General features: G+C 43.4%; 1 protein-coding gene across 1 annotated transcript in view; it reads right to left on the minus strand.

Annotated features, from left to right (window-relative positions):
* Positions 1-476: 476 nt before the first annotated feature.
* fam20ca (FAM20C golgi associated secretory pathway kinase a) overlaps positions 477-26,535 on the minus strand; it is a 34,088-nt gene continuing 8,029 nt past the window's right edge. Inside the window, exons 4-10 of the mRNA XM_034594263.1 lie at positions 5,136-5,228; positions 2,943-3,058; positions 2,209-2,389; positions 1,956-2,065; positions 1,768-1,849; positions 1,431-1,490; positions 477-1,160 (exon numbers count right to left, since the gene is read on the minus strand). Of these exons, the coding sequence (XP_034450154.1) occupies positions 902-1,160; positions 1,431-1,490; positions 1,768-1,849; positions 1,956-2,065; positions 2,209-2,389; positions 2,943-3,058; positions 5,136-5,228 (901 nt within the window). The 3' untranslated portion in view covers positions 477-901. The remainder of the gene's footprint in view (positions 1,161-1,430; positions 1,491-1,767; positions 1,850-1,955; positions 2,066-2,208; positions 2,390-2,942; positions 3,059-5,135; positions 5,229-26,535) is intronic.

Raw genomic sequence — 26,535 nt, forward strand, 5'->3', positions numbered from 1 at the left:
AAATGAACTGACAAAGCATTTAAAGACCACTAACCAGCACATCAGTGTGGGCTCCATTCTTTACGCGTAAGAGTGTTTTTGGTTTGTAAAATAATATTTTAGTGTCGTGCTGTTTGTACTGCATCTATGTGCAAGCTCAACTTGCAGGTGAAAAAGAAACAAGAAGGGGATACAAAATTGGAATAAGGCAAAATGATGGTACTGCTTGAACAGTGAGAAGAATACTCCTATTTATGCTGTTCAGAAATATAGTGACATTAAAAAGTCCAAGTCTGTGCCAAGACAAAAAAATAGATAAAGAAAACCCACCATTAAAAAACCTTTTTCCCTATTTGTTGTACGTTTTTGTACTCGGCCTTAACTTCTCGTCTCCATGAAGTTTACAGCAGAAGGTGAAAACTATAATTTCTGACATTTGTTATAAACAAAATTATAACTGGAACCTTCCACACACCTTCTTAACCTTTTCATACATTGTGATAACAGATAAAGCTTATTATCTGGCCATAAGATGCCCAGTCAGTGTAATTTCTCATTTGGTTATGCACTAACATAATAAACACATAAAAACAAGCTGATACCCTCATATTCAAAACAAACAGGACAAAATCCGAACACAGCAGTGGTTCCTCTGTGTCTTATACAACATCTGATGAAAGAAAAATACATCTGTATCTAACAAATACAAAGCCTCCGTGTGAGCACAGTCTTCCATCGTGTCTGTGGACAGTTCAAACACAAGTTTCCATAGAGGCAATGATGGCAAGTCTTGGAATTCACTGAATTCAGCTTGATATCAGAAGAGGGATTTTTGGTCCAATCCCATTGGTCAGACAGCCACAGACCACCGCGGCACATTGTCCATTGTGTCACTGGCGGTCACTCTCGAGCAACGCCCTCACTACCTGTGGCCTCGGCTCCTGCGCGTGGCCGTGTCCCTGACTAAATCCTCCTCCACCACGTTAACGGAGCCCTCTTTCTCTATGCAGCCCGCGAGGACCTGCAGCACCAGCCGGAGCCTGCGGTCCATGGCCTGGAGGTGAGGCTGGATGAGGACGGGGGACAGTCGGTCACCCAGCAGAGACTCCTCCATCAGGGAGCTGAGCTGGTGCTCCTCCTTGGCCAGCAGCTGGAGACGCAGGTATGTGGACTTCCTCACCCTGGAAACATGGGAGAGAGGATAACTGAGCGATTGACCTCACACATCAGGATAATTAGTGTTGGCTGCACATATTCTAAAAACAAGAGATAATAGTTTTTAACATTACATCCCATTTAGGAATTTTATATTGATCCACCTTGATGGACTTTGCTTAGTAAGCTCTAAAGTTATCTCCCCTTTAGATTTAGATATTTCTTCTGTCTGGAAGACCTCAGCCTGACATAACTTATCCTCGAAGGCCATGAAAAGACATTGAAAAGTCACAGACCTGCAGCACTGGCTGAGGGGCACCAGGATGGACAGCTCATCGTGCGAGTGTTTTCCAAACCTACAAGGGTGGGAATAAAACAACACAGGATTTATCACCAGCAGCACTTTGCTTTTAAAACAACTATTCAAACTATTACGGCTGAAGTTTCTGGGATGTATTTCTTCTAAATCCTCAAAGCGTGAGAAATATTTAAAGTGAGCAAATTGATTTCCATTTAATTTCTGAATATTTGCAAGATTCCAATGGATCAAACATTCAAAGCTACTCACACAGAAACTTAAAGAAGTATAATTTAAGTATATATTATAATATAAAAGCTGATTGATGTCTTTACCCTCTTCCGTTGTCGAGGTGAATAATGAAAGTGTCATTTCCAAACTTCTCAAAAGTTTCATAATGATGACGATCCATATTACCTGCACAAGGAGAGATGGTGAATTAAAATGATTAAGTAAGTAATTATTTATTAAAAGAGACCCATTCATTTTAATTTCTCATGTTAATTACATTTTTTTCACGTACCCATTAAGAAGTCAAAGATGGTCATGTCCATGATGTCCAGCAGTCGAGTGCCACGGTCATACGGTGGCGTCTGCTTCACCTCGTCACAGTAATCTGGGTCCACCTCCCACCTGGGAACATGTCAAAGATATGTTTTAGATGATAAGATAATTAAATGTGGATTATTGGAAAAGTAGCACAGACCGATCAACGTCACGAGGAGCGTCACTGCTGACAGATTTGTGAATGTGCTTCACTAGTGTCGCTCCCTTACTCGGCTTTCTTGCGTTTGTGGTAGGAGCGTCTCCAGGGGTTTCTCCATGTCTTGCGTTTGGCCAGGTTCAGGTCTGGCAGGAAGGCCGCCAGCGAGCCTTCGATCTGGTCTGGTTTCCCGCACAGAGCGTGCTCAGTGGAGCAGTAGTAAGAGCATTCGCCGTAGAAGCAGACGTTATTGGCTGAGGGGAGAAAAAAAGCGGAATGAGGAAGTGAATCACAAAACAACAGATATGAAGGAAATAAGTAGACGGTGAAAACACCAGGATGGGGATGTTTTCCTAATCGCAGATTCAGAGGGAGGGAAGAGAACCTGGTCATCTGTCCTCTACACATCAGACGGACAACACTGCTCAAAGCATTTCACTTGTGTTTTACATTTTGTTTCTGTTAATTGTTTCATCAAAGAATCGTAAAAAACCATCATGTTTTGCGTAGTAGTATTTTGAATAGCACAAATTGATTTGACTTCAAAGCGCCACCCTGTGGTAACTTTTAGCTTTGACTTTATTTGTTGTCATACATGCCAGATTCTTCACACTTTCATTGCTCTGAAAAAACAACCAGGATGTTCAAACATGCCCCCCCCATAGTTCACTTTGTACATGAGCCAGTTTGCCTAAATCAGTCGTGTCTTAGAAGTGAAGCCAGTGAGATACGTTTGTTTTAAATAGGATGAAAACAACAAGAAGCTACGACACTGTGCTAAACTGCAGAGGCGGGCAGAGTCACTACCTGGTGAGATGAAGAAGGTCCTCCACAGCTTCTTATCGCGTGTCACATCTCTGATCTCTCTTGTCATGTTGACAAGTCGTCCCGCCACCGGGGGCACTCTTCGGAAGTCCAGGATCCTATAGAGAGAGAGAGAGACATTTGTATTACATTGTATTTTAAACACATTCATCTGGCTTTTTGAATGGATCTTTAAATGTGTAATTAAAACTATTTATCTGAAGCTGTGCTGTTTGCCATAACATCAATGTCGCCATAGTTACAGATGGAAAGATCAACTCCAAATTTTACTGTCATACACACTGTCTTTTCAACTTTACTTTCTTGTAAATAGATGCAGCATATTCAGCCTCTTTGTGGCTCGGGGGGTTGAGCGGGTCGTCCAATAACCTGACATTCGATGGCTTGATCCCCAGCTGAACTCCAAAAAGCAAAACTGCCCCTCACAGTTGTGTCAACAGTGTGTGAATGTTGTGTGATAAAAAAAGTGCTGCGTACATATGTGTGCATGAATGGATGAATGCGACTTGTAATATATAATATAGATAATACTGGAAAAGCGCTTTATAAAAACACTTCATTCCAAATCATCATTAAGTTCATTATTTGCATGTGTCCATTTGAGCCTAAACAGAAACAACCTGAAGAAAAAGTTCAACATCAGGATCCTTTTCCTCGCAGAAGAGCAAAATTCTGTGATTTCCCATCAAACCCGTCAGCACAGAACTTGATCCGTACGGTTTCACCTCACGAGATATATAAATAATTCACCAACTCTGCAGTGCTTTGTGTCCGACTGTGTCATTGGCATCAAGAGCAGCATTTACAGGCATTCGCCATCTGCTTGTGAGCAAAACAAGGACGTCTGTCTCAACATGCGTTAAAATACAGACCAATACACAACTTTATGAACCACATCCACTTAATCCCGATCTAATCCTCCGCTTATAGTCAGATGGTAGAGAAGGTTCATTCTACTCGTCCTGCTCTCAACTCTGTGTCCTCTCTTTTCTGCCTGCATCTCTCTGTCTCTCTTTCATTCTTTCCTTATGCTCCTATGTCAGAACACAATTCCTATTCAGCCCCTGATTAGAACATCTCAGTGTATGTTTTCTGTCCAAATGAGCCCGACCAGTTGGAGTCGAGAACTAAGCCTCCTGGGAGCAGGCAGACACACAGACAGACTGGCTGGGTGCAACAGAGTTGGCGAAACCTTAGCCTACAGAGGACAGCATTCAGGAGCTGAAAACTGCACTGTCATGTTGAGCCCCGGTGACAAAGGAGCACCTGTGAGTGCGTCTACGTGTGTGCGTGTGTGAGAGAGAGAACACTGAAGTGTCTATTTGTGTGCACTCTTGCCGATTACACACCCTCGAGTCGCAAGGAGTTCACAATAAGATAGTACACAGGTAAAGAACAGTGATTTATACGTAATCATTGAAAACAGGATGTTACCTCTTTAAATTTAAAATTCAAGACTTTTAAGTGCATTTTATCAGAACTGCCTGGAATTAGAAATTGGGTTACATCAAGTTTTAGCCAAGAGAAACATCCTGTGGTGCATGCAAACTAAAAACAAACTGCTCTTTAGGGGTATTACAGGCACCTCCTCCTGCTCTAAAACTATGTCCTGGTGGTAATGGCGTGCCCCATGGCTTCCTGTTTGGCTCCATTTGTTTTTCTGCCCATGCAAACACAAACCACTGACCTCAACTAACAGACTGTGTACGTGTGAAGTACAATTACCGTGCCCTCAGCAGACCTTGATATGACCTGCAGTCCATTTATCATCCTCCCCCAGAATCCCAAACCATCATATTTGACGCTTCTTAGTATTCCTCGCTGTTGAGAAGTTTTTTTTTTTTAACTCGTCCTTAGAGTAAAAGGATCATGTGAAAATCATTATACTCAGCAGCAAGTGGAGGAGATGTTCCCAGCTCTCTGTGTATTAGGTAATCCCTCGCGTATTTATAATCCTATTCAAATTTTCACAGCTTAAGTCTATTATGGCACACCTCCAGTTTATAATGGGGTTAAAGTGTCGCTGTCTGTGTGAACGAGCACGTCGGGTGTGACCCGTCATTCTTCCCGTGAAGGATGAATTAAAAACGCAAAAACAGATGAGTCAAAGAGAGATCTCTATGTTTTTGAGAGAGGGGGGGGGGGGCTGGGATTAGAAAAAGTTGGCAAACTCACCTGTCCAAGTGAAAAGCAGCGACCTCAGCGTTGTGCCTCTCGAAGTCGGAGAAGTAGAAGAAGTCTGGAGGCGTTTCCTGCTCCCGGGTCTGCCTGAAAGACGAAGAAAACAACGAACATCAGCAGGAAACTTTTTGTATCTCTTTCTTTTCCATGTTTTCTTTGTATATACGCTAAACACAGGATCTTTGTATACAGATCTGTGTTGTAATGAACCCGTATTTCCAAGTAAGGAAATGTATTCACCACTGTGCATGGAAATGAGAAATTCAGTCGTCTGTCATCCCAAGTTTCAGAAGGTTCTTCACGGGGAACTATATGGAATTATGAGTTTAAAGCCTTTTATGTTTCTGTATTTATATTCCTCTTAAACTGAAAGTAATTCAAGCTGAGGACTGAAATATGAGCTAGTTGAAAATGTGAATTTAAACAAAGTGCTGGAGCTCTGTCATTGTATCAGATCCCTCTTCACTACTGCCACGTCAGAAAGCAACTCAAAACAATACCTCCATACATTCACCTCTATTTCTCAAATCAAATGTGTTTGATTTGAAGTTTGAGACATTTCTGCTCCCGTCTGATCAAATCTCCTCAGCTCTCATCAAATTTGTGTTCCCTGCAGCGTGAAACTCATCCCAGCATCTCTTTCTGGGACACGAGCTGACGCATGAGGCCAAAGCCTGCTTGGACAAGGCAGCTGAGGGGGAAGCTGGATGAGATTTTTTTTTTCTTCTCTTGCTCACATGCTGCTGTTCCTCCCGCCAAACACACACCAACACACACAGACAAACACACACAGCCAGACATCCAGGAGATGTGAATGTGCCAAGCAAGCCATGGATCTGAGTCAGGGGGCCGCTCGAAGCCTCTTTGGTCTTTCTCTCTCTCTTCTTGTCTGGCAGAAGGATATTATCTCTCCACATTCACACGTTTGTTTCCTCTTTCTCACACTCACATAACAACCTGCTATAACTGTTCTACTTGCACAAAGTCAGCTAAACCTACACACACACACATACACACACACACACACGCTCCAACCTGCTGCCATATCCCCTCTGCCCTCCTTTATCCTCCCTCCCCTCCTCCACTCTATTAGCGTGGATTGGACTCCAGTGTGTAGCGGTGCATTAGTTTCCTCTCCCCCTCCTCTTCTCGTCCGTCTCCCTTTTTTCTCCAAGAGTCAAACCACAGACAAAAGAAAAAACCCTCCCCTCCTATTCTTTTACATGTCAGAGAAACCGCCACTCGCAGGCAAATCAATTGCTGCCTTTGTGATCCTGTCTTTCCCACCCAGGATGAGGAGGAGGGGACTTATGGTGGTTTTTTTTACATTTTCAGGGGCAGGGGGATCAAAGCTTCTATGTGGACAGAGGAATTAAAGGTGATCTTATGAGCCCGAGCACTCAAAGCACCTGTGACGTTATAATTCAAATATGCTGCGATCAAGGTGCCTTCGCAAGAGTAGATCATCAGGGTTACTGAATAAAAGTGACAAAAAGAAGCAATTTTAACAATGAGAACATTTTCTTCACATTCTGAGTTGTAAATAACTTCTACATTATTAAAGTACACTGCATGGATAGATAGCAAAAGAGAGAGAGAGACTGTCTCTCTGCATAAAACAAAGCTTCCTTGACTTATAAAGATGAATTTACTTATTATTGAGTACTAGTATTTATTTAGTATTTGACCATGCATGAACCCTAACTTCCCTTTCCACTATGCAAAAGATGTAACATAAACCTGACTGACAGGCATTACGAGCTTTGGTTGCCATGGTCACCAGGATGTGAAATGCAATTTCCTGTCTGGGAGGAAGCTCCTCAGAATTTTGAATGAAGGTAATAGCAGGTTTGTGATGTGAAAGGCTGCAACACATGCACGGACGCACACACACACACACACACATGCTATGAAATTTCCCCTCACAGTTGTGCGCACACACACACACACACCTCCTTTATCAGTGAGTGTCCTTGATAATAAAAGCTCCTTTATCTGAAGCAGCGTGTGATCAGGCTACAGCAAACATACTGTTCAGCAGAATGTGTGTGTGTGTGTGTGTGTGTGTGTGTGTGTGTGTGTGTGTGTGTGTGTGTGTGTGTGTGTGTGTGTGTGTGTGTGTGTGTGTGTGTGTGTGTGTGTGTGTGAAGCAATGAAACTGAACTGCATGCCTATGTGGACTCAGTTTGCGCTGACTTGGCAGATTTAATGCTTTTTCATGAGCTTAGACCTGCACAGTGGAGGGTTATATTAGAGAAAGATGGGAGAGGGGAGGGAGGAGAGGGGGGAGGGGGAGCACCACAACAGCTGTGGCCCAGACTCATGCATGCACACTCCTCTTTTCTTTCTATCGCTCTCTCTCTCTCCTCTCACACACGCACATGCACTCTCACACAGCCAGAATAACGGTACATGTCGCTGACAGAGAGAGGGCAGTAGAGACAAACCCGCCGAGAGAAAATCAAGGTGCTAAACGCCTCCGTTTCACCCTTTGGAAATGAAGCTAATGAGAGCAAATTGGCAGCTCTCGTCACACGTGCACGCTGAATGATGATGGTGTTTGTTTCTCCCAGACAGGTGATGAGGGTTTAGGGGGTAAGATGGCAGGAAAACGCAGGCGTTATGCGGAAAAGCTGCAGGTAAAAAATAGAACGAAAAGAAAACGTAACAGCTCCCACTGAGTTAGTTTTTTAATGAGGGAGACGGAAAGAGAGAGAGAGAGAGAGAGAGAGAGAGAGAGAGAGAGAGAGAGAGAGAAAACACACGGGAGATCTGTCATCTATTGGTAATACACATCAGATTTTAGCCCCCCCACTGACAGGAGTCTTTGTTACTGTCTGTCCCTCTGTGTGTGTGTGTGTGTGTGTGTGTGTGTGTGTGTGTGTGTGTGTGTGTGTGTGTGTGTGCTAATAGTAATGAATGAAGAAAAATCCCACGTCATTTATGACACTACTGGACAGATTACCATGAAACTCAGTGGAAGGATGCAGGGTGATCTTTAACATTGCAAGGTGATTTAAAAAAAAATATTTTTGGATATTTACACATTTTCCCAGGGAATAATTTATGGATCATGATGAAACAATCAAGTAAATTTAGGGAACTAGTTTTGTTGGTTGGTTTGTATCGTTGCTTGATAGCTAGCAAGATTACACGATAACAACTGAACGGAATCCAGGAATCTTTTCCACTTTCTTTAACATTGCGACAACATTTACAAAGACTGTAACATCACATCCACAAAGACACAGAACAACGTATTCGAGTTTTCAGAAAAATCATCATGTTCACAATCAAAAACCATAATTCCGCTGACTCTGATACGACGTGAATGCAGCATTAGCGTAGCGCGCTCATCTAGTCAATCATAACAAGTCACAAACCTGCAATTAATCCCATTAACCATGTAAATGCATGTGAATAACAAGGCAGAGTGTTGTCAACTGTGCTCTAATGTGTCCTTTGGGCTTCACTTGTTCAGAGCCTGACAAGTCACATTTACTGAGGCTGATGACATTGGCCCACGCGTAAAAAGTCATATGATTACAAGAGGAGAATAACAAGAGAATGTATTTGCATGTAGGTTTCTGTTCCTGGAAATCTGGTTTGGAGGAGAAAATCCAAGAATATTTGATCCTCCTTTATATTTTCTAACCTGATTTGATTCACCAGTTCTGCTCCCATGCAGCTAAATGAAATCACTTCTCACCAGCCTCATCCTACTTAGCACCAATTATCAAGCATGAGGTTTCTCCCCCTTTCCTTTCTCCTTCCACTTATATTTGAATCAATCCCATCCCACATTCCATTGCTCTTCTCTTCCCGAATCAAATTTTCCCATCAACCACCTGTTTGTTTTTATTTTGTTCTCACAACTTTTTTTCCACCATATCACAAAGACAAGAGACTGTGAACTGTTTTCCCTCCTGTCCACACTGATTACTATTTCTTTTCTGCTGAGGATAAGGGTTTTTGGTGTGTATAAGTTGTTTTGGAGGAATGCAAGTGATCAGTGTGATATATTCAGGACCCTCATGGCTAAATGGCACCTTGGGGAATACTCACAGCTCCTCTCGAGGTGACAGACAAGTGGACCAGATAAAAGATCCGGGGATAAAAACCTCTTCAGCCTGATGCTTTGTGTCAGAGGGTGCTTGTCTGTCACCAGCACTACATGCAGAAGTATCAGAGAAATCACAGGCAATGACTGTCAAGGCTGCTGTGTGTGTGTGTGTGTGTGTGTGTGTGCGCTTGTATTTACACCTGCACACAGCAGCACTGTGGGAGTATCTAAGCAGTTTGTGTGTATTTCCTGACTCTGTCTGCTTATTTCTCTTTGTTTTCCCACATGCACGCCAGCCCCTTTGCCTCCTCCAGCGTCGGTATCGGAGAGGGATCTAAGAACTGGCCCAGGGCCCTAAGGTAGTTGTCTAGATTGAATTTCAAATCAATGTTACACAAGTTGTGTTCTAGTCTCAGCTATTTTCAACGCAGTGTGAGAGACTGGAGGGAACAGCAGCCTATTTGCATGTGTGGGAAGCTGCATGGGCGATATTATCATAAGAATTCTGGTAATAAGACTTGACTCGAAGAGGGGCGGTTGGCCTGAGTCGGTGCTTCAGTTTTCGGAGTTATTAGAGACTGGTGAGGTGGGAGAGATGTGCAGTGAATATGAAGACGGTGCAGCACTGTCAATGATCATCTTTCTGCTGCATGAAATATTCAGTACGTGCAAGTTTAGAGGTGTAGATGTCTATTGATTGATCCCTTATCAGAGCAGGGTGCCCCGGGGAGTCGTGTTGTTACATTAATGATGTGCATTAAAAGATAGAGAGAGCGTCTCGTGATATTATGGAGGCAGTTTCACTCTGAGGGTAATACATTATACATTAAACACTGGAAGAAGAAACAGTTCATTATATACTGTGCAAAAAGTCATAACTTCAATTCGGTGTTTCTCACCAACACAGTTAGTTAATTTAAACATGATGAATGGATTTCCCAATACATAATTAAAAGAATTTTTAAGTTTATAGACCTGCTTTCAACAGCACATCAGTTTGTAGTTTATTTCCTTGTATCTTTTGCTGCATTGCTCCCTGTTATGGCCACTGACCGTCACTATGCAGCAGTCTGCAGGAATGTGACTCATATCACCTCTAATAAAACACGTATACTAGATAATAAAGGGACCCTGCTCATGCAAACATGACTCTACAGCACTGCTAGTGGTAAATAGAACAAACTGCTGCGAAACATGGGGCTGCAACACACACATATAAGATCGTTGTGTTTAATTGCACTGATACATATAATTGTTTTTCTCTACTGTCTCATTTATTGTGAGTTGTGTGTTTTCCTGAGTCAATTTATCGACATGTAATAGTTCTTTATACGATTACTTTTGATCTGTCTTCCTTCCTGTGTGTATGTGTCTCTACAGGTTTTTTTTTTAATGTATTACCAGAGGAAGATGTATGATTTTGTAAAGTCTTGCAATCCCAAAAAGAAATGGGTCAAATGCATTGCATAACACAGAATCTAAATATATACGTATGTACATCCTTCACGCTAGCACACCATAATAAAACATCAAATTCAATGCAATAATTACAAATGGTAATACTGGTATAAAGATATGGATAAAGAAACAAGGATAGTGTAGCCCCTCAACTTAACTTCCTCTTCTAAATCATAGTTTTCTTTTCTCTATTTTCGCATTTCATTCAGTTTTATCTCCGTAATTCCTTCTTTTCAAATTACCACCAGCTCCCTCACTCACCCTTTTTTGGGGCTGTCTGACCTGTTCATATTAAAAGTTGCAGGCTCAAACTAAGGCCCTGAATTTGGAGTCTAAATGTTCGGCTTTGAGTGAAGCTGCATGGCTGTGGGCTAAGTCACTATCTGTGACCACCAGAGCTCTCTGGCAACCCTTGAGATAGATGACAGACAGAAAATCCTCAGAACCAGTGACAATTGTATATGTGTGTGTGTGCGTGTGCGTGTGAGAGAGAGAGGTTGAGTCACGATTGAGAGTCAGAGAGAGAGAAAGAGAAAATGTGCCTATCCAACTGTGTCATCTCGGCAGATGGCTGGGAGTCCCTGTCTGTATATGTCAGGGATCAGGCTGTGGCTTATGGGTCTGCAAAGCCCTGCTGCTCTCTAACTACCCTCTGTGTGTATAGTGCTGCTACAAGACAGACTACACAGATACTGCTGGAGATATAACACACAAAAGACTATATACAGTAACTACTGAAAGGGGATCGGCAAATAAACCTTTTGCTCAACCTCAATATAAAGAACAATAAATGCTGCAATGGAAATTTGATTGCCAGTATTTTAAAACCCTTTTAACTCCCCGAGACATATTAAGTACATTAACATTATAATTCTTCATAAATTTAAAATGAGTTGGGTCACAATCCCTAAAATCTCTGAGAGAATATTAATTTGTAAAAGTTCAGCAGGTGTTTTGCTTGTGAGCGACGCTATTCCCCCAAAACACAGTGCTGTGTTTTACTGTGAGATATTAACTGAACAGTACAACAGTGAAAAATAAACAGATAATGGGTTTTAATTCATTTTTAATGAGGTTGAGATATATCAAGATGCAGCAAGTGACAGCATCATCTGGACACATCAGATCTGACTCGGGGGAAGAGTTGAGTTTAAATCTCAACCTAAATATCATTGTGCAAACTGAGCATCATGTGCTCCGGCTTTGGGAGGATACTAAGAAGGGCTTGCGAAGATAACGTAGGTGGAAAGCGTCCGTTTGACTGATGGTTTTCTGAGTTTCAGACTTGAGGTTGCGTTTAGTGTTCAGTAACGTTGCCAAAATTGTCCTGGTCAACGTGTAGGATTTGTGTATGGATCAAATAATCCCCCCATGTTCACGCTATTTCGTCCGGGAATTGAAGTTCCCTCTTCTCAGGATCGCCTCTGCCTCCCATTCCTCTCTGAGCTATTTCTGAATTTACTGTGATTTCTTTTCTTTTTTTTTCTGGCTTGGCTTAATTGACTGGCTTGACACATTCAGCCGTGTTCTCCTGGGCTGAACGCTCCATCGTGCACAGTTGTTTAAAGACCTAAAATCACTGTGAAGACCTGATTGCAAAGCTGCAGAATTATATCTGGTCTTTTGGGATCCGTTCCCTGCATTCATCTTAACGGGCTCCACCCCGAGTTGTGAGCGCACTTGTCATATGCATGAAAATACTGCAAATCTCATTGGTATCAGCATGCTCGTCACTCCAGAAGCAAATTCACTGGTGGCTCAGATGTGTTTTCTGATACCAATAGACTCAACGTTTGATGACTCAGCTGCTTTTCAGTTGCATGAGGGAGTATACGAAGCGCGGACTGGTCTAACTCGGTGTGATCAATAGTCACATCCAAATGGATTCATACTCGGCTCCACTGTCACTGTTAAGGCGTCTCTGCCTTAAGGCGCCAACCAAGAATTGTGAATGAGATTGAAGTCTGGCCATGCAGGGACTTTTGGTAATTTCACATCTCTCTCACCTCATTTCCTGTTACATCACCTTTATTATAGAAGCATAAAACGATCAGTAAGAAAGAGTTGGCGGGTTTTGACTGCGTCTCTTTCTGCAGATTCAAAGACAAACACAGAAAACCCCCCTGAGAGGTCATAAATTATACAAGAGAACAAACTCAAATCTACAGAAATTCTACAATATTGATCACACGTTAGATTAAAGGGAATTCAGTTCTTCACTAAATAACTAGTGCCGTGCCCGTTCTGTTTGGAATGGGCTGTTCGTTTGGCCTGTGGTTGCAGCTTTCTTTCTGCAACTGTAAAAGTGACCCGCATTCAATTGAGCTGCGGCAAGTAAGGACCCAGTCTGCAGGATCCTGATGCTGCACCAGCGCTGCTGCACAAACAGCTGTCCTCCTGCTTATCCAAAGTTTGGTGAAGCTCGAGAATCGGTGTGCGCTGTTGTCGTGAACACGGCTGTTACCGTGAATGCATTGTCCAAATTCGACACTGCACTTCATAGGGCCCTTAAGGATACACATACAGAGTGTGAAGTCGAAAAAATGAATGTTTCTCAAGATATGTGAGCCACACACAGACCGATAAAGACTTCTGGCATTAGTAGATCAGTAGATGACACGTGGTGAAGATGAGGGATGCAAATGCACAGAAAACAGTTCTGAGCTCTGACGTGTGTTTACTGTATAGGTTCAAAAGAAGCTGTTTTTCAAGAAAGCACCGTATGTAATGTGTGTGATCACTGCGGGGATTATACTGTATATTCTTGTGTAGTTGAAGGATGGGACAGGTCTTTATGCTCCCGGCTACCTTCTTTTTGTCTCGCTGCCTTTCTCCCACACCAGCACCCACAACAACAAACACTGTGCACATCCGTTTATCCCCAACAATCAGGAGTGTTCCAGCAACACAGAGCAACACACTTCAGAATTTACATATCCATCCACAGAGGATTAACCGTTTTCAATAGCACTAGTCTGAGGCAATCCTTCACGGGGTGCGCGATTCATGACAGGCTTTGCACAGAATGTGAACTGTGAATTAATGCAGAACATACAGAGGCATCAAGGGTATTCTTAGGTCAACAGTGATTACGTGTCCAAATGCACCAGCTCGGGTATGTTTAGAACAATAATCTTCCCTCTCACAGCTTCCCAGAGCAAATCTGTCTACACTGGAGCTGTCGATTTTAAAACCAGCCACCTGTCCCCAAAACATCGCCAGGACTTTTGACAGCTATTCCAAACTGTCCGTCCATGCCGGGTTATTCACCATTAAATGAGATGTAGAGAAGATGCAGGGTGATGTAGGTTGTTGTCCCCTCCCCCACACCATCACAAGTTAGTCACCAGACCACTTAAAAGAATGTCAAGAAGATCATTTCTTACATAGAAGAAAGAACTGATACTCATGAATGGGAAGCACTTATCCCAACAGGAAATTCCTCCAGAAAGCCCTGACCAGTTGTCTCTATCCCTCACAGCTCCAGAAGTTGTGAAAGAAGGAGGGAGGTCAGGACGGGGGGGGGGGGGACTAAAGCTTCAAAGAACCAAAAGCCAGGTTCAAACTGTATAATGTGGGAAAAAGTAAGAAGACGGCATCCACCTTGACACTTTTGTTCTTAGAGAGGCAACAGAGGATCAACTAAGTCCACGAAGACCGACATTACTTCAGTAATGAAAACAAATTAGATGGCTCTGGGCCTTTTGGGATCAGTGGGGGATTTTAAGAGCTTTTCTTGCATGTGTCTGTGAGTTTTTCTTTCTGCCTGTGCACAAAATCAATGGGCATTGCCAAGAGTCTTCATCTCACCGGGTAACAAGCCCTGGTATCCAGCACCACACGTACTATAAGCTAAAAGTGATGAGAGGAGGGGAAAACATTCCCGGTCTGAGAGTGTCAGTAAACTGCAGGGTTAGCGAAAAAAGCAGGCCCCCTTAAACTCAGATACAGAAAGCAGCTACAGCTCAACAGTCTGAATTCCCTTAGTCTCTTTGTTTGTTCTCTGCTTTTGACTGTGATCTGAAACATGACGGGTAAATAAGAAAGGCTGGATGCTGACATGTCTAAAGCTCGAACACATACAGTTTAATTGGAAAGTTCTTCAAAGCTGAAGCAACACTGTGTTTTAGGATTGTTGCAGGTTCTCTACAAGTCATAAAATAAATTTGAGGTTATCAAAGGCTGAAGGGAGAAAATACACATTCCTCTTGGATACAATTTAAAGCAGATTCCTTGAGTGGGAACTGGCAGATGACTGGGCCAGAATAAGACTGAAATACTGTACCTGCCAAAATCTAAGTCACGCCTTTTTTAATTGGGATTCTTTACTGAGAGGCTCTGCTCACAGGTCTGTCCAACACACTGGTCTGTGGTGGAGACCAGTAAGAAATTAATTGATTGCTCAACAGCAAAAAACCCAATTAGAACTAATTATGACAATTTTCCAGCCCCAATATATAAACACACACACACACACACACACACACACACACACACACACACACACACACACGTGGCGGCTGACCTGTTGTTCCCTTTCCCATCTGTGTTTACTCTAACTGAGCGTGGACACACCACAAACACAGATAAAGACTTTCAGATGCAAACATGTACACACACACACACACACACACACACACACACACACACACACACACACACACACACACACACACACACACACACACACACACACACACACACACACACACACGTACACACACAACAGCAGATCCACAGAGGACCATGGCGGTCGTTTATTTTTGACTATCCCTGAAGACTTTAATCCTTAACAAGCCATAACGGCATGAAAGGCTTGGTACCATTTTCCCCTAATTAGTTCAGAGTGAGGCTTGTTAAAATGCCATCTTCCCGCAGCACATGACTGATGATAGAAAAGCATTTGATTTAGCGACGCTGTCTTTTTTTATCCTCCCTAATGAATGTGTTTATTAATTACCTGAGAAGCTTTCGGGGGGGGGGGGGGTGTCGCGACAACCTGTTCTGTCGAGTGCTAAAAGTTCCAAGTTCCTGCGGTTCATCCATCACTTCACTCAGCTCGGAGCAGGAACGGCTTAATTTTAGCAGGCTGTCACTTATTTTCCACGCCGCTTTTCTTCACCGTCCCAAAATGGATTGCACAGCACAGAGTGAAAACCTCACTACATAAAACCGAGAACTTCGATGCCTCAACCGAAGAAAGCAATCAAAAGAGTCTTTCCAGAAAGCTATTTTGCAGACGGGTTGGGGTTGGGGTGGTTGGAGGGGGCCCATATCGAGGCGCTAGTGTTTGTGCTTTGTTTCTCCCACTGCTGAACTTTTCTATTTAAACCTGTCAACAGTCTTGTTGTGCTCGATGGTTTGCGGTCAGATGCCATTTCCTAAATAGAAACCATCTATCAGAGGCTAAGTGGTGGCTGAGCGATGTCGTTGTGGTCATGAGTGGGTGACGGCGGCGAAGGGGGAAGTGGTGGAACCGCTGGAAAAACAGTTCGGAGGGTTGCATTTATCCTTGTGTAAGAGCTAAGTGGGATGGAGCAGGTCCACGCCACTGGGGGATAAATAAAGTTCATTTGTGTTCGGAAGGAATCACAGATTTCGGATCTCGTCACACATTTTCAAGTGCGGTAAATGATGCTCAAATGTAAAAAGGTACGAATCTGAGCGGGATATTCTCAGGAGTTATTCCGCATTATTATTGTTCACAGAGCGTATCAGCGTCCATGCATCATCATGCGACGGCCGCATTTTGCAATGTGACCTTTAATGCCAAGGCAGACTGTGTCCCAATGCATCATCCTGTAATGATGATGATGTGTTGTCGGTGCATTTCTCCTTTTTGTTCGTGTACCATTTCGGGAAAAGCTTAATAACATTGCACAATACATTGCACTATAACATTCAAACTCGGTGGGTGTTGTATTTTTTTAGCCACATTAACGCCCTGGGTCTGGGGATTGTTGAGTCCGACGCTTTAGTCTGGACTGAAATATCTTAACAACTATTGGATGGATCACCATGACATTTTGTACAGACATTCATGGATTGCGGGGGTGTAAAACCTCCTGACTCTGACGATCCTCTGACTTTTCCTCGTGTCACCAGCAGGTCGACATGCTTGGTATTTGTTAAAATGCATTGAGCACTATGAATACATGAAATGAATACATGAATCATTCCCTAACGTTTCATTTATTGCCATTAGCGTATTAGAGTAAAAATCCGGATCTCAACATCAATTACACTACAGATATTCATGGTTTCCCAGAACAGATATCCTGCTGATTACTTTCCCTCTAGCGCCACTAGGTGGAGGTTGTGATTTCAAATCAGCCTTTGGGAGGATGATAAACACGTTATATATTATAATGTGTAAATCTCTTTTCCTGTGTAAACCTTCTACACACACATGCAGTTCTATAATCACAATGCAGCATCAAAGAGAATATGACATTTTTTTATCTTTTCATATTTTCTTTGCGAGTTTCCCTTCAAGCGCGCAGGTTGACAGGTTCATTGGGAAGACAGTTGTTACTGGAAACTGTCTGTATCTACTCACGCTGCTTTGTCACGAACCTAAAGGGATAAAAATAAACACTTGTGGATGATATAATATTCTCAGGTGTAAAACTGAAAAATAGGAAAACCTCCTCTCCTGTCGTATGTCATACCTGACATGGGTTTTACCTCAGACTAGCCCTCCTTTTGTGAACGATCTTCCCAGCAGCAGCAGACCTGACCGAGTGTCCCTGCACCTCCAGCACAGAGGCTCCTCTGTTTGCATCACTGCTGCCCAGAGCTGCAGGAAGGAGGGTGCATGGGAGGGACAGGATGACCCAGGCTCGCCCCTGGATCAGGTTCCTGCCACTCTGGCCCGGTGATACCAGACCTGACCGTGACAGACCCTCCCACATCCTGCTCAGACAATGGGCAAAGCCAAGGAGAACCCTCCTCTGGTTTAATTGGTAGACAATGATCGCATTCTCCGCCCCCTCTTCAGGCCTCTGTCAGGGGGATAGGGGAGTCACACACACGGCCTAATTGCCACCTTGCGTGGGACAGGCTTAGACAAGCATGGGCCTGGGCCACAATGGATGTATTAACCTCTGTGCACGTTGTCACAAAAGGCCCAAGTTACAGAGCCACAATGCTCTCTCTCTTTCTCCCCGTGGAAGAACGGTTTCATTCATTCAGCTTGGGCAGAGATTGAGGTGGACTGTGATGGATCTACCTGGGAAAGGTCCTTATCTAATGACTGAGCTCAGCTGTACGGGGTGGTGCAGTGCGTGTGGTCCCATTGTTGAGGGGCCACAGTTGATTTAGTGACCAAGTAACAATGAAGCATGTGTGCTCTGTCATTTTCAGACTGCTCCAATGAAGAACAAAGAAAGAGTCGTACCTTATTGTGGCTTCTGAGAAAGACTTCAATTAAAAACAAGGGCAATTAGCAAGATTTTATGTTGCACCTTCAGTTGTTTTCTAATTTGTCGGGATAAATTGTTAAAATGTAAGGTCTTAATCACACATAGTGGCTTCACCGTGGCACTTAGATGAAAATGTGCCTCTGAAAACTCCCCTCAATTAAATGCAGCGTTTCCTGAATGCTCATTTAAGATAATCAACCTTGGATGTTTTTCAGTCATTTCTGCAGATCCCGCTGCAGAAGGAAACATGAAATATCCTTCAGTAGGTTTAGCCTGCTTGCCTATCCTCATAAAAAGAAACGCTTATTCGGAAATTCACATCCTGGAGCAAAATCAGTTTACTGCATTCCAGACAAATGTGCCAGTGACATTCCTGAAGCGAAGCTCAGGAATTCCCCCATGCAGTATTTTAAACTGTAATGATATGATGGAATGCCTGACCTACATGCCCAACCACGTACAGCAGTGGACAGAGAAAGGGCCGGGAACCACAATAAGCATGCACAGTTGCAAAAAAATCTTAATCACCCAGGATGCGGTGTAACACAGAGGAGGACACACACTCTGGTCCACACGTACAGGCACAGAGACGCAGGCATACACTGTACTTCTGTGATTCAAATCCCTGGAAGGAACCTGTTGGTTTCAAGGGTAAAGAGACTTTTTGATCTGTCGATCAAATCTTCCTCCTTCTAAGTGGTTTGTGTGAAGGTGACTGAGGGAAACTTGTTTTGACAACTCCAAAACTGTCACAATACTCAAGGTGCATATTTACATGAAGTCGGTGACTCATCCTGTCCTCACCAGAGTTACTCAAGGATCCACTCTACACTCTCTGCACTGTTACACACAGCTTTGAGATGCACTGTGTTTCCTTCATCGAATTTAACCCCCAACATAAAGTGAACAAAAAGAAAAGCAAGGCATAAAAAACAACCTGTTGTAGTTTTTCAAAAAGCGCCGAGAACAATGACACGTCACCACCTCAAGGTGAAAACAAGACTCCAGAGAGTTAACATGTGCATTTTCTTTATTAGCTGGAATCATAACGACTAATTGACTGTGCATTGGGAGACTGTCTGAGGATTCAGGCATAGAATATTTAACCTCGGCCGCTTGGGGTCTCTCAATCAAAACAGTAGCAAAAGACCTAATGTGATGATGTCGGGAAGTAGCGAGGGATCATGGGAGTTGTTGTATTCACCACTATTGCAGAAAATCTACCTGATGTGACTCTTATTCACTTATATGGCAAGTTTTTTAAGTTTTGGATCCATTGTGATGTGATCATTACAAACAGTGGAAGGTAAAAGAGCCGACCGGCTAACAGTGAGTTTTTCCTGATTCACATGTCATTTGCTCCGGATGTGATAGCAAAGTCAGGCAAAGCCACAGGTAAAGCAGATGAAAGGTGACCAAAATTAAACATCACATTTTAGATGGTGTAAGTACACAAGTCGGAGAAATATATCACAGGTGTTTGTCAATTTTTAGACATTTTAATGAAGAATTGTTACATATTATATCTTTAATATTTGCCTTAATTTTCAGTTGCAATCAAACCGGAGAGTTGCTCACAACCTCATGGTCATGCATCTTTACCTGCTTGATGAAGTGGATGTGTAAAATCTTACAATATGTGACAGGATGAAAATCAAAAATCCATAAATAAAAATGACCAAAACCGAAACGAAGAACTACACACGTGTAAATCCCTCATGGTATCATGTCCAGCAGCTCAGTTGGCCTGTTCTAACATTACGACCAGGACGCTCCACAGCTCCGCCACATTGTACACTGTGCATAAACACTTGTTTGACAGAGAGGGAGAAAAGCGAGGCAATCTAAAAATACAGATCAGAGAGGCTCTGAATGGAGGTGAGGGACAAGCCGAGGATTAGTACCGCCTCAGCGAATCAAACAAACAAGTCCTTAAAGGAGCATGGACAGGAGATGGAGACAGAGAGAGGGACGGACCGAGAGAGAGGGAGAAAGTGGGAGAGGGAGGGGGGGAGGGATGGTGACGAAAAAGAAAAAAAAACACAGCTACTTCAAGAGCTGACCTAGTAAAACATTCATGAGAACTGTCTTTATGGGAAGTTTGCATGTGTTAGTGTGAGAGCGCGGAGGCTGCACTGGAAGTCTAAAATAAGACAGTCCTCTGTGTTTCTGGGTCTCTGTTGGGAGTCTGCGTGAGTGTGCCTGTCAGGAAAGAAAAGTTATTTGAGATTGGAGATGACATGCAGGCATGTTCGGCTCCGGATGCTACAGCGTTGATCTCGCTGAAACGTGAATATCGAGGATAGACACAGAACTGAGGCGAGATGAGAGCGACGGAGGAAGAAAGCGGAACATGAAAACACGTCACTTCTTCTTTCAGCACGTCCAATGGAGGGTAAAGAAATGGGTCGGTCGTAATGTGAATGATGTATAATCACGGATTGTATGATTGCACCCAAACACACGAAGTCTAATAATGAGACGTAATTAATCGGCGGAATTCAGATATTTGACACTACAAGCAAAAAAATTGCAGCAAGCAATTCTGCAGAAGGCTTTCTCTAAGCTAACTCTGATACTCAATTCAAATAGTGCGTGTGTGTCTGTGTGTGTGTTTGTGTGCGTGTGTGTCCTGATGACTGGGCAGATGTGACAAACCACTGAATGCAGCTGGTTACAAGACTGTTAAAGCGGTGCAGCAGCGCAATAATTGACTGGCTCATCTCACGGCCTACAGGAGGTCAAGGCATCACGGCGCCCACACACTGACTGCACTGGACATGGACACACACACACGCAGTCGTACATCCATGGTTACCAAGCCACACACACACACTTCAAGTTCTAACACAAACAACCCACATCATTTGCGAAGCAGCCTCAGTGTGTAGCTGCGAGATCAAGGATTTCATAAAGTGGGTTTGTTTAAATAGGCGCCTTGAAGTGGAAACATGTAAATCAGGGGGTAAATGATGGCAAAGGAAAAACACACAAAATTTACATACATGTTAGAAAGTCACGCTGAGACTGTTGACATTATCAGCCCGAGTTTGGTGTTGGACTCAAGTCTATGATGGACTGAATAACAGGGAGGAGGAGAGAGGTGCAGAGAGGATGAAAGAGGAGCATGGAGTCGTGTGAGAGTGTCGCTGTGTAAGATGAGCAATCCAAATTCATCTTCGAGACCTGCGGAGGGAGTCAACGGCGCCCAGAGAGGAGCTGCTGGGTCTGGCCCTCCCCCGGCTGCCTGGCTGCAAGTACAAAGCTGCATGAGAAACAGATGTTGTGAACGCCTGACACCGGAGCACTCTCACTCTGTGCTTGTGTGTGTGTGTGTGTGTGTGTGTGTGTGTGTGTGTGTGTGTGTGTGTGTGTGTGTGTGTGTGTGTGTGTGTGTGTGTGTGTGTGTGTGTGTGTGTGTGTGTGTGTGTGTGTGTGTGTGTGTGTGTGTGTGTGTGTGCGTGCGTGTGTGTGAGAGAGAGAGATGGAGACAATAATAAAATGTGGAAAAGAGATGAGGGAAAACACGGCAGATAATGTTTGATAGCAGATGTTTTCGTTTGCCCCCACGTGTGTCTGATTTCCCCCACTTTCTAAAACACAGAACAAATCAAAGTTCCATCAGATAAGAATGCATTCACTTATTGTAAATTAAATAAAATATTGGTCTGTTAAGGTAAACTGTAGATGATCTGATTAACTTTTGTTTTGCAGTTTTTTTCCTTCTCACTTATTCTGCAGTATCTGTGCATGGCAGCTTTGATATGGCTTGATTGCAGGTCACTGTCCGCACCGTTACTTTGCTGCCCTGGCATCAAACTCAGCACTTTACAGTACAAGCCAAATTCATACAACTACTAATAACTAGCTTTCCTGCACACGGCCGTCACGTGCAGCCATCAGGGCCAATTTGGGGTTCAGTGTCCTGCCTGAGGACACTTAGGAATGCAGACTAGAGAACCTCGGGATCAAACCAGTGATCTTCTAGTTAGTGGACAACCCACTCTACCTTCTTAGCCTACCTGATGCAGAAATACTAGAAATTCAGAAGTTAAAAACAAGCAATCCATTTCAAAAGCTAGTCCTCCACTGTTAACCCACAATACAGAGGTTTGGTCGCTTTGTTAGATTTCAGATACTTTGCACCTATTGCATTTTAATCAATTTCATATTGAAGTGAAACACAAGAATCAAAAACAACTTGCCAGATGAACTGAATGGACATTTGAAAGAATGCAAACACACACACACACACACACACACACACACACACACACACACACGTGTCTTCACTTTGGATTTATAGCCTCCTCCATCTCTGACCACACCTGTACCCTACAGACTGTCATTAAATAAACGCCCCCTCAGACAAATTGCTTGGCATCCTGAGCTGCTGCTCTGTTCCCTGCCTGCTGATTGGTCCAGTGGGCTTGTGAGTGAGCTCGACTGTGAGGCCGCTCTGATGCCGGGACGACACCACGGGGGGCACTGCTGAAAACCTGAAGAGGCTCTTTCTGCCATAAGCACCAGAACAAGGCAGGAAGAAGCCACGGAGTCGTGCAGCCAAAGTTTACATAACGTATCAGGGAGTGAAAAGATAAATGTGAAAACTCAGCTGAAGCTTTTTTATAATATGCAAGATTGAGGTCAGGAGAAAAAACTCCGTCGTGGATGATAGGACGAGGATGTTAATGTGAAAAGATTTGATGCTTCATCACATTTGAAGTCTCTATGTGCTTTAAGGCTTCTGACTTGTCATCGTGAAAATCAGTAGGTCAGAGTTAAGTTGTGAGTAGCTGTAGTGAATGAGCTTCTTTTCCTTGGTGTGCGCAGGCCCACATTCACCACCTTCTGTGTAACATATCCACAGCTCTGATTGAGCAGCTACAGCTGCCTCGCCGCGCGCAGATTCTTCAGTACCAGCTCTGGGTGATGGAGGGTGCACGAACTCCTTAACCCCCACAGTGCCTTCTCTTTGCGGCTTGTGTGTGCATGTATGTGCGAGTGTGTGAGGTGCAGCTGTGCGAACAGCTGTCTATAGTAACATGCTTCCTCTGTGTCTCTCCACACACCCAGAGCTGAGCTCAGACGGCACCTTTCAAAAGTGCCTCCGACTTATGAGAACCAGCAGAATTCTTATGGCCCTCGTGGGAGCTCTTTAGTGAAACGCTGGGAGATGAGTGACTAACTAAGAAGAAGAAAAAATATAAAATCTACAATTTTAATATTTTCCCCTTTCAAGCCTAAAATAGTGAAATCTATAATGATGTATTCAGGAGGGGATTTTGTGCGTATTCGTACAGTGCATGTCTTTTGTGCATATATTTACATGCATATGCTTGTATGTTTATTCATGGATGTGTATGTGGTCATGCTGTATTCATCCATGAAATGAGACATGCATGTTCGTAACAATGGGACTTTGGATTGCGATGGATCTTGTGAAGCTTGATGAGATTTGGCTTTTCTACATAACGTGACAGCATTATCCTTCTCCTCTCTCTGGATTTCATTGGGTTTGCATCCACGGTCGTCACTGTTTTGTGAAAAAAGGGACAACTCAATCTGGTCCACAGATGCTTGTTATCTGGGCCGCAAGTTTACAGGATTGGGATCCAGGCATATGGATCTCAAATCTCCATGGTTAAAGAAGATTAAATGGTTATTCTTGTACAGAGGAAATATTTGTAGGCAGAAGGTGAATTCGTCAGCATTGAACTCGCCCATAAAAAACCACAAGTGATCAAAGAACAGCTCTGTTTCCTCCTGCTGCACTTAACATGAATGCATGTAAATCAATAATAAAAGCATCAATCTTTAATGATTAGATGAATAACCATGACGGGGAGAGGTTATCTCCAGAGGACATTAGATGCTTTCAGTCTTAATTGAATATCTGAACGGAAAGAGAGAGAGAGAAGATCCATGGAGGAATGCCAGTCATAACCCAACTGGGACACAGTGGATATGACGAGGCCTCCGATTGGACGTGTGGTTATGAAATAGCCTGCAGAAGATAAAAATGAAGCAGCCTCTTGGGTGTTGCAGCTCACAGGCTCCGCAGCCACTGGGTTTACTAACGCTAAGAGCCCAAGCTTGTCCAAACTGATTGGGTTCAGCCAAACGAGGACGTATTCGGATTCCCCGCGGTGCCAAAGGACGGGCATGTGTGTCCTACATATATGCTCTCGCACACGTGTTTACATGTTGCGTACCCTGTTTGTTGACATAACAGCTCTCGGCGGGACTGGGGCATGAGCACAACAAACAGGGAGGATCAAAGTCATTCCTGCTATTCTTGCGATTCACGAAACCATTTTGAACTGTGAGACTATCAACCGAATCAAAGCGAGGGGGTGGAAACAGGCTTGTCAAACAGCTCATGATGGAGAAATGAATTCTTTCTTTGCAGATCTGAGGCTTACACCTCCTCCCTCAATCCCTCAACCCTCTGTCTGACAAATCCAATTAGCATGACATGAACATTATGGTTAGGGTTGTGTGCAAACTGCGACCAGTATCTTGGCAAGGATATGGGTAGGCAGGGCACCAGACTCATGGGCCAGACAGACACGGAGGCCTGGCATGGGGGGGGGTCTCCATTCGGCCTGATCCCTGGCTCCAGCTGGAAGACCCCGGTTCCTTGACAGGTTGGCGGTGCTTACTGCTCCCTCAGGCTCTGGTCTTCACATTTGTCTTCCAATAACAAACCTCTCTCTCTTTTCACTTGCCATTTCAATGGTTTTCTTCCTCTGCAGCCTTTGACCATCTTATCCCAGAGAAATTAGATATTTTATAGTCAAATAGTATAGATAATAATATATAATTGTATCGATCCTGTGTGAATATTTGGAGGATAAAGTAAAGATTTTTCCAAGGTTACAGCAGCAAGATTCATCCAGCTATTGCTTTTAGGTGGGTGAGGTATTACGATTAGTGCAGATGCCTACTGCTTTGCATAGATCGACATTTTAAAAATGATTTACAATAACCACAAATTAGGAAAAGGGGGGCGGATAATGGGGGAAACGAGCCACCGTGAGCTAGAACACTGCACCCAATTGCGGTTAGAAAAATTAAATGAGCGTCTTTAAATCACCAAACACAATCATGGAGTTAGTCAGGCAGATAAAATGAAGCTCTAAACTTTCTTTCCCCCTGAACAGCACAGAGAGAGAGCGCTGCATGGTGATGTCTGGCAACCTGTCAGGCTGTGCAGCCTCTCTCCCGGCTCGTGCCAGTGTGGAGATTTGCATTCAACTCAAAGGAGGCCTGCAACATCAAAGTGTCTTTGAAGCACCACTTGATGCTGCACAATGGGACAGGTGAAGTAAAACAATGCAACACAGCAACGCTCTGAACTACTAGACCCAGAATGCACCACTCAATTCCTCAAATAAAAGAAGGACACCTCAATGCCATGAGTGAAACAACAAAACCACACGATGTGCTTTTACAAAAGTAGAACAAGGTTGTTTTTCTTCATTACTTCTCTGAGATATTTTTGTATTTGTTCTCTGAGGACTTAAGTATGATATTGTAAACACTGGAGATAAATGTTAGTGGCAGTCAAAGCCGAGAGACTAAATTAAAATATGACAGGCTAAATAAAGAGCTGCAGGAATCTGTAGTATGTATTTCAGAAACCGTAATTAACGTCAGAACGGTTTTACGATGGCAGCTGGAAAAGACTGTTCTACTTGTATCCACTGTAGGAAATCAGCTCTTTTACATTTTAAAGTTAACTGGGCAGATTGAACAATTTCTGTAGGGTTTAGACCATAATGTGACACATTGCATGTTAAACCTGCATGTGATCCACATGTCTGTAACATAGACCGGATATAAAGAAGGGCGACATGACAGCTACCCAAAAGGAAAGCCAAAGCATCCTGACTGCCACCTGGTGGCTGGATGCAGTATAGGCTATACATCCCACTTCCTCCATGTTAGCAGATGGGACATGGACCAAAATAACAAGTCAAAGTACACGTCAAGTATACCAAGTGTTAATTTTTCTGGTACGATTTGTTTTAAGTAGTTATTCGATGTTATAAAAACAGGGGTGAAATGCCCTGATTGACAGCTGATACTGACTCGTGATTGATCCAGTGCATGTTTTAGCTCCTCCCATCTTGCCAGAAGATGCCCAAGATGGCAGGATTGAGATCCAGGATATTTTTACTTTATAGTGGGAGGAAGATGCATCACTCATCTTTTTATACAGTCTCTAACAAGACACTAAACTATGGATTATAATGCCTGACTTGCTCCTCATACTGTAAATACCACAGGCTGCCCTGAGCACAGCCATGGACCACAACATGACACTTAAGGTACAACTCATGCACGTGCACATATTGTCCAATTGTCCATGTTGCCTGGAAGCACCCCCTGCATGTTTAGTCCAGTCTAATAGCAACTCAAAAATACCCACACAGACACACAC

Source organism: Hippoglossus hippoglossus, chromosome 8, assembly GCF_009819705.1.
Source record: "Hippoglossus hippoglossus isolate fHipHip1 chromosome 8, fHipHip1.pri, whole genome shotgun sequence".
Taxonomy (NCBI): Eukaryota; Metazoa; Chordata; class Actinopteri; order Pleuronectiformes; family Pleuronectidae; genus Hippoglossus; species Hippoglossus hippoglossus.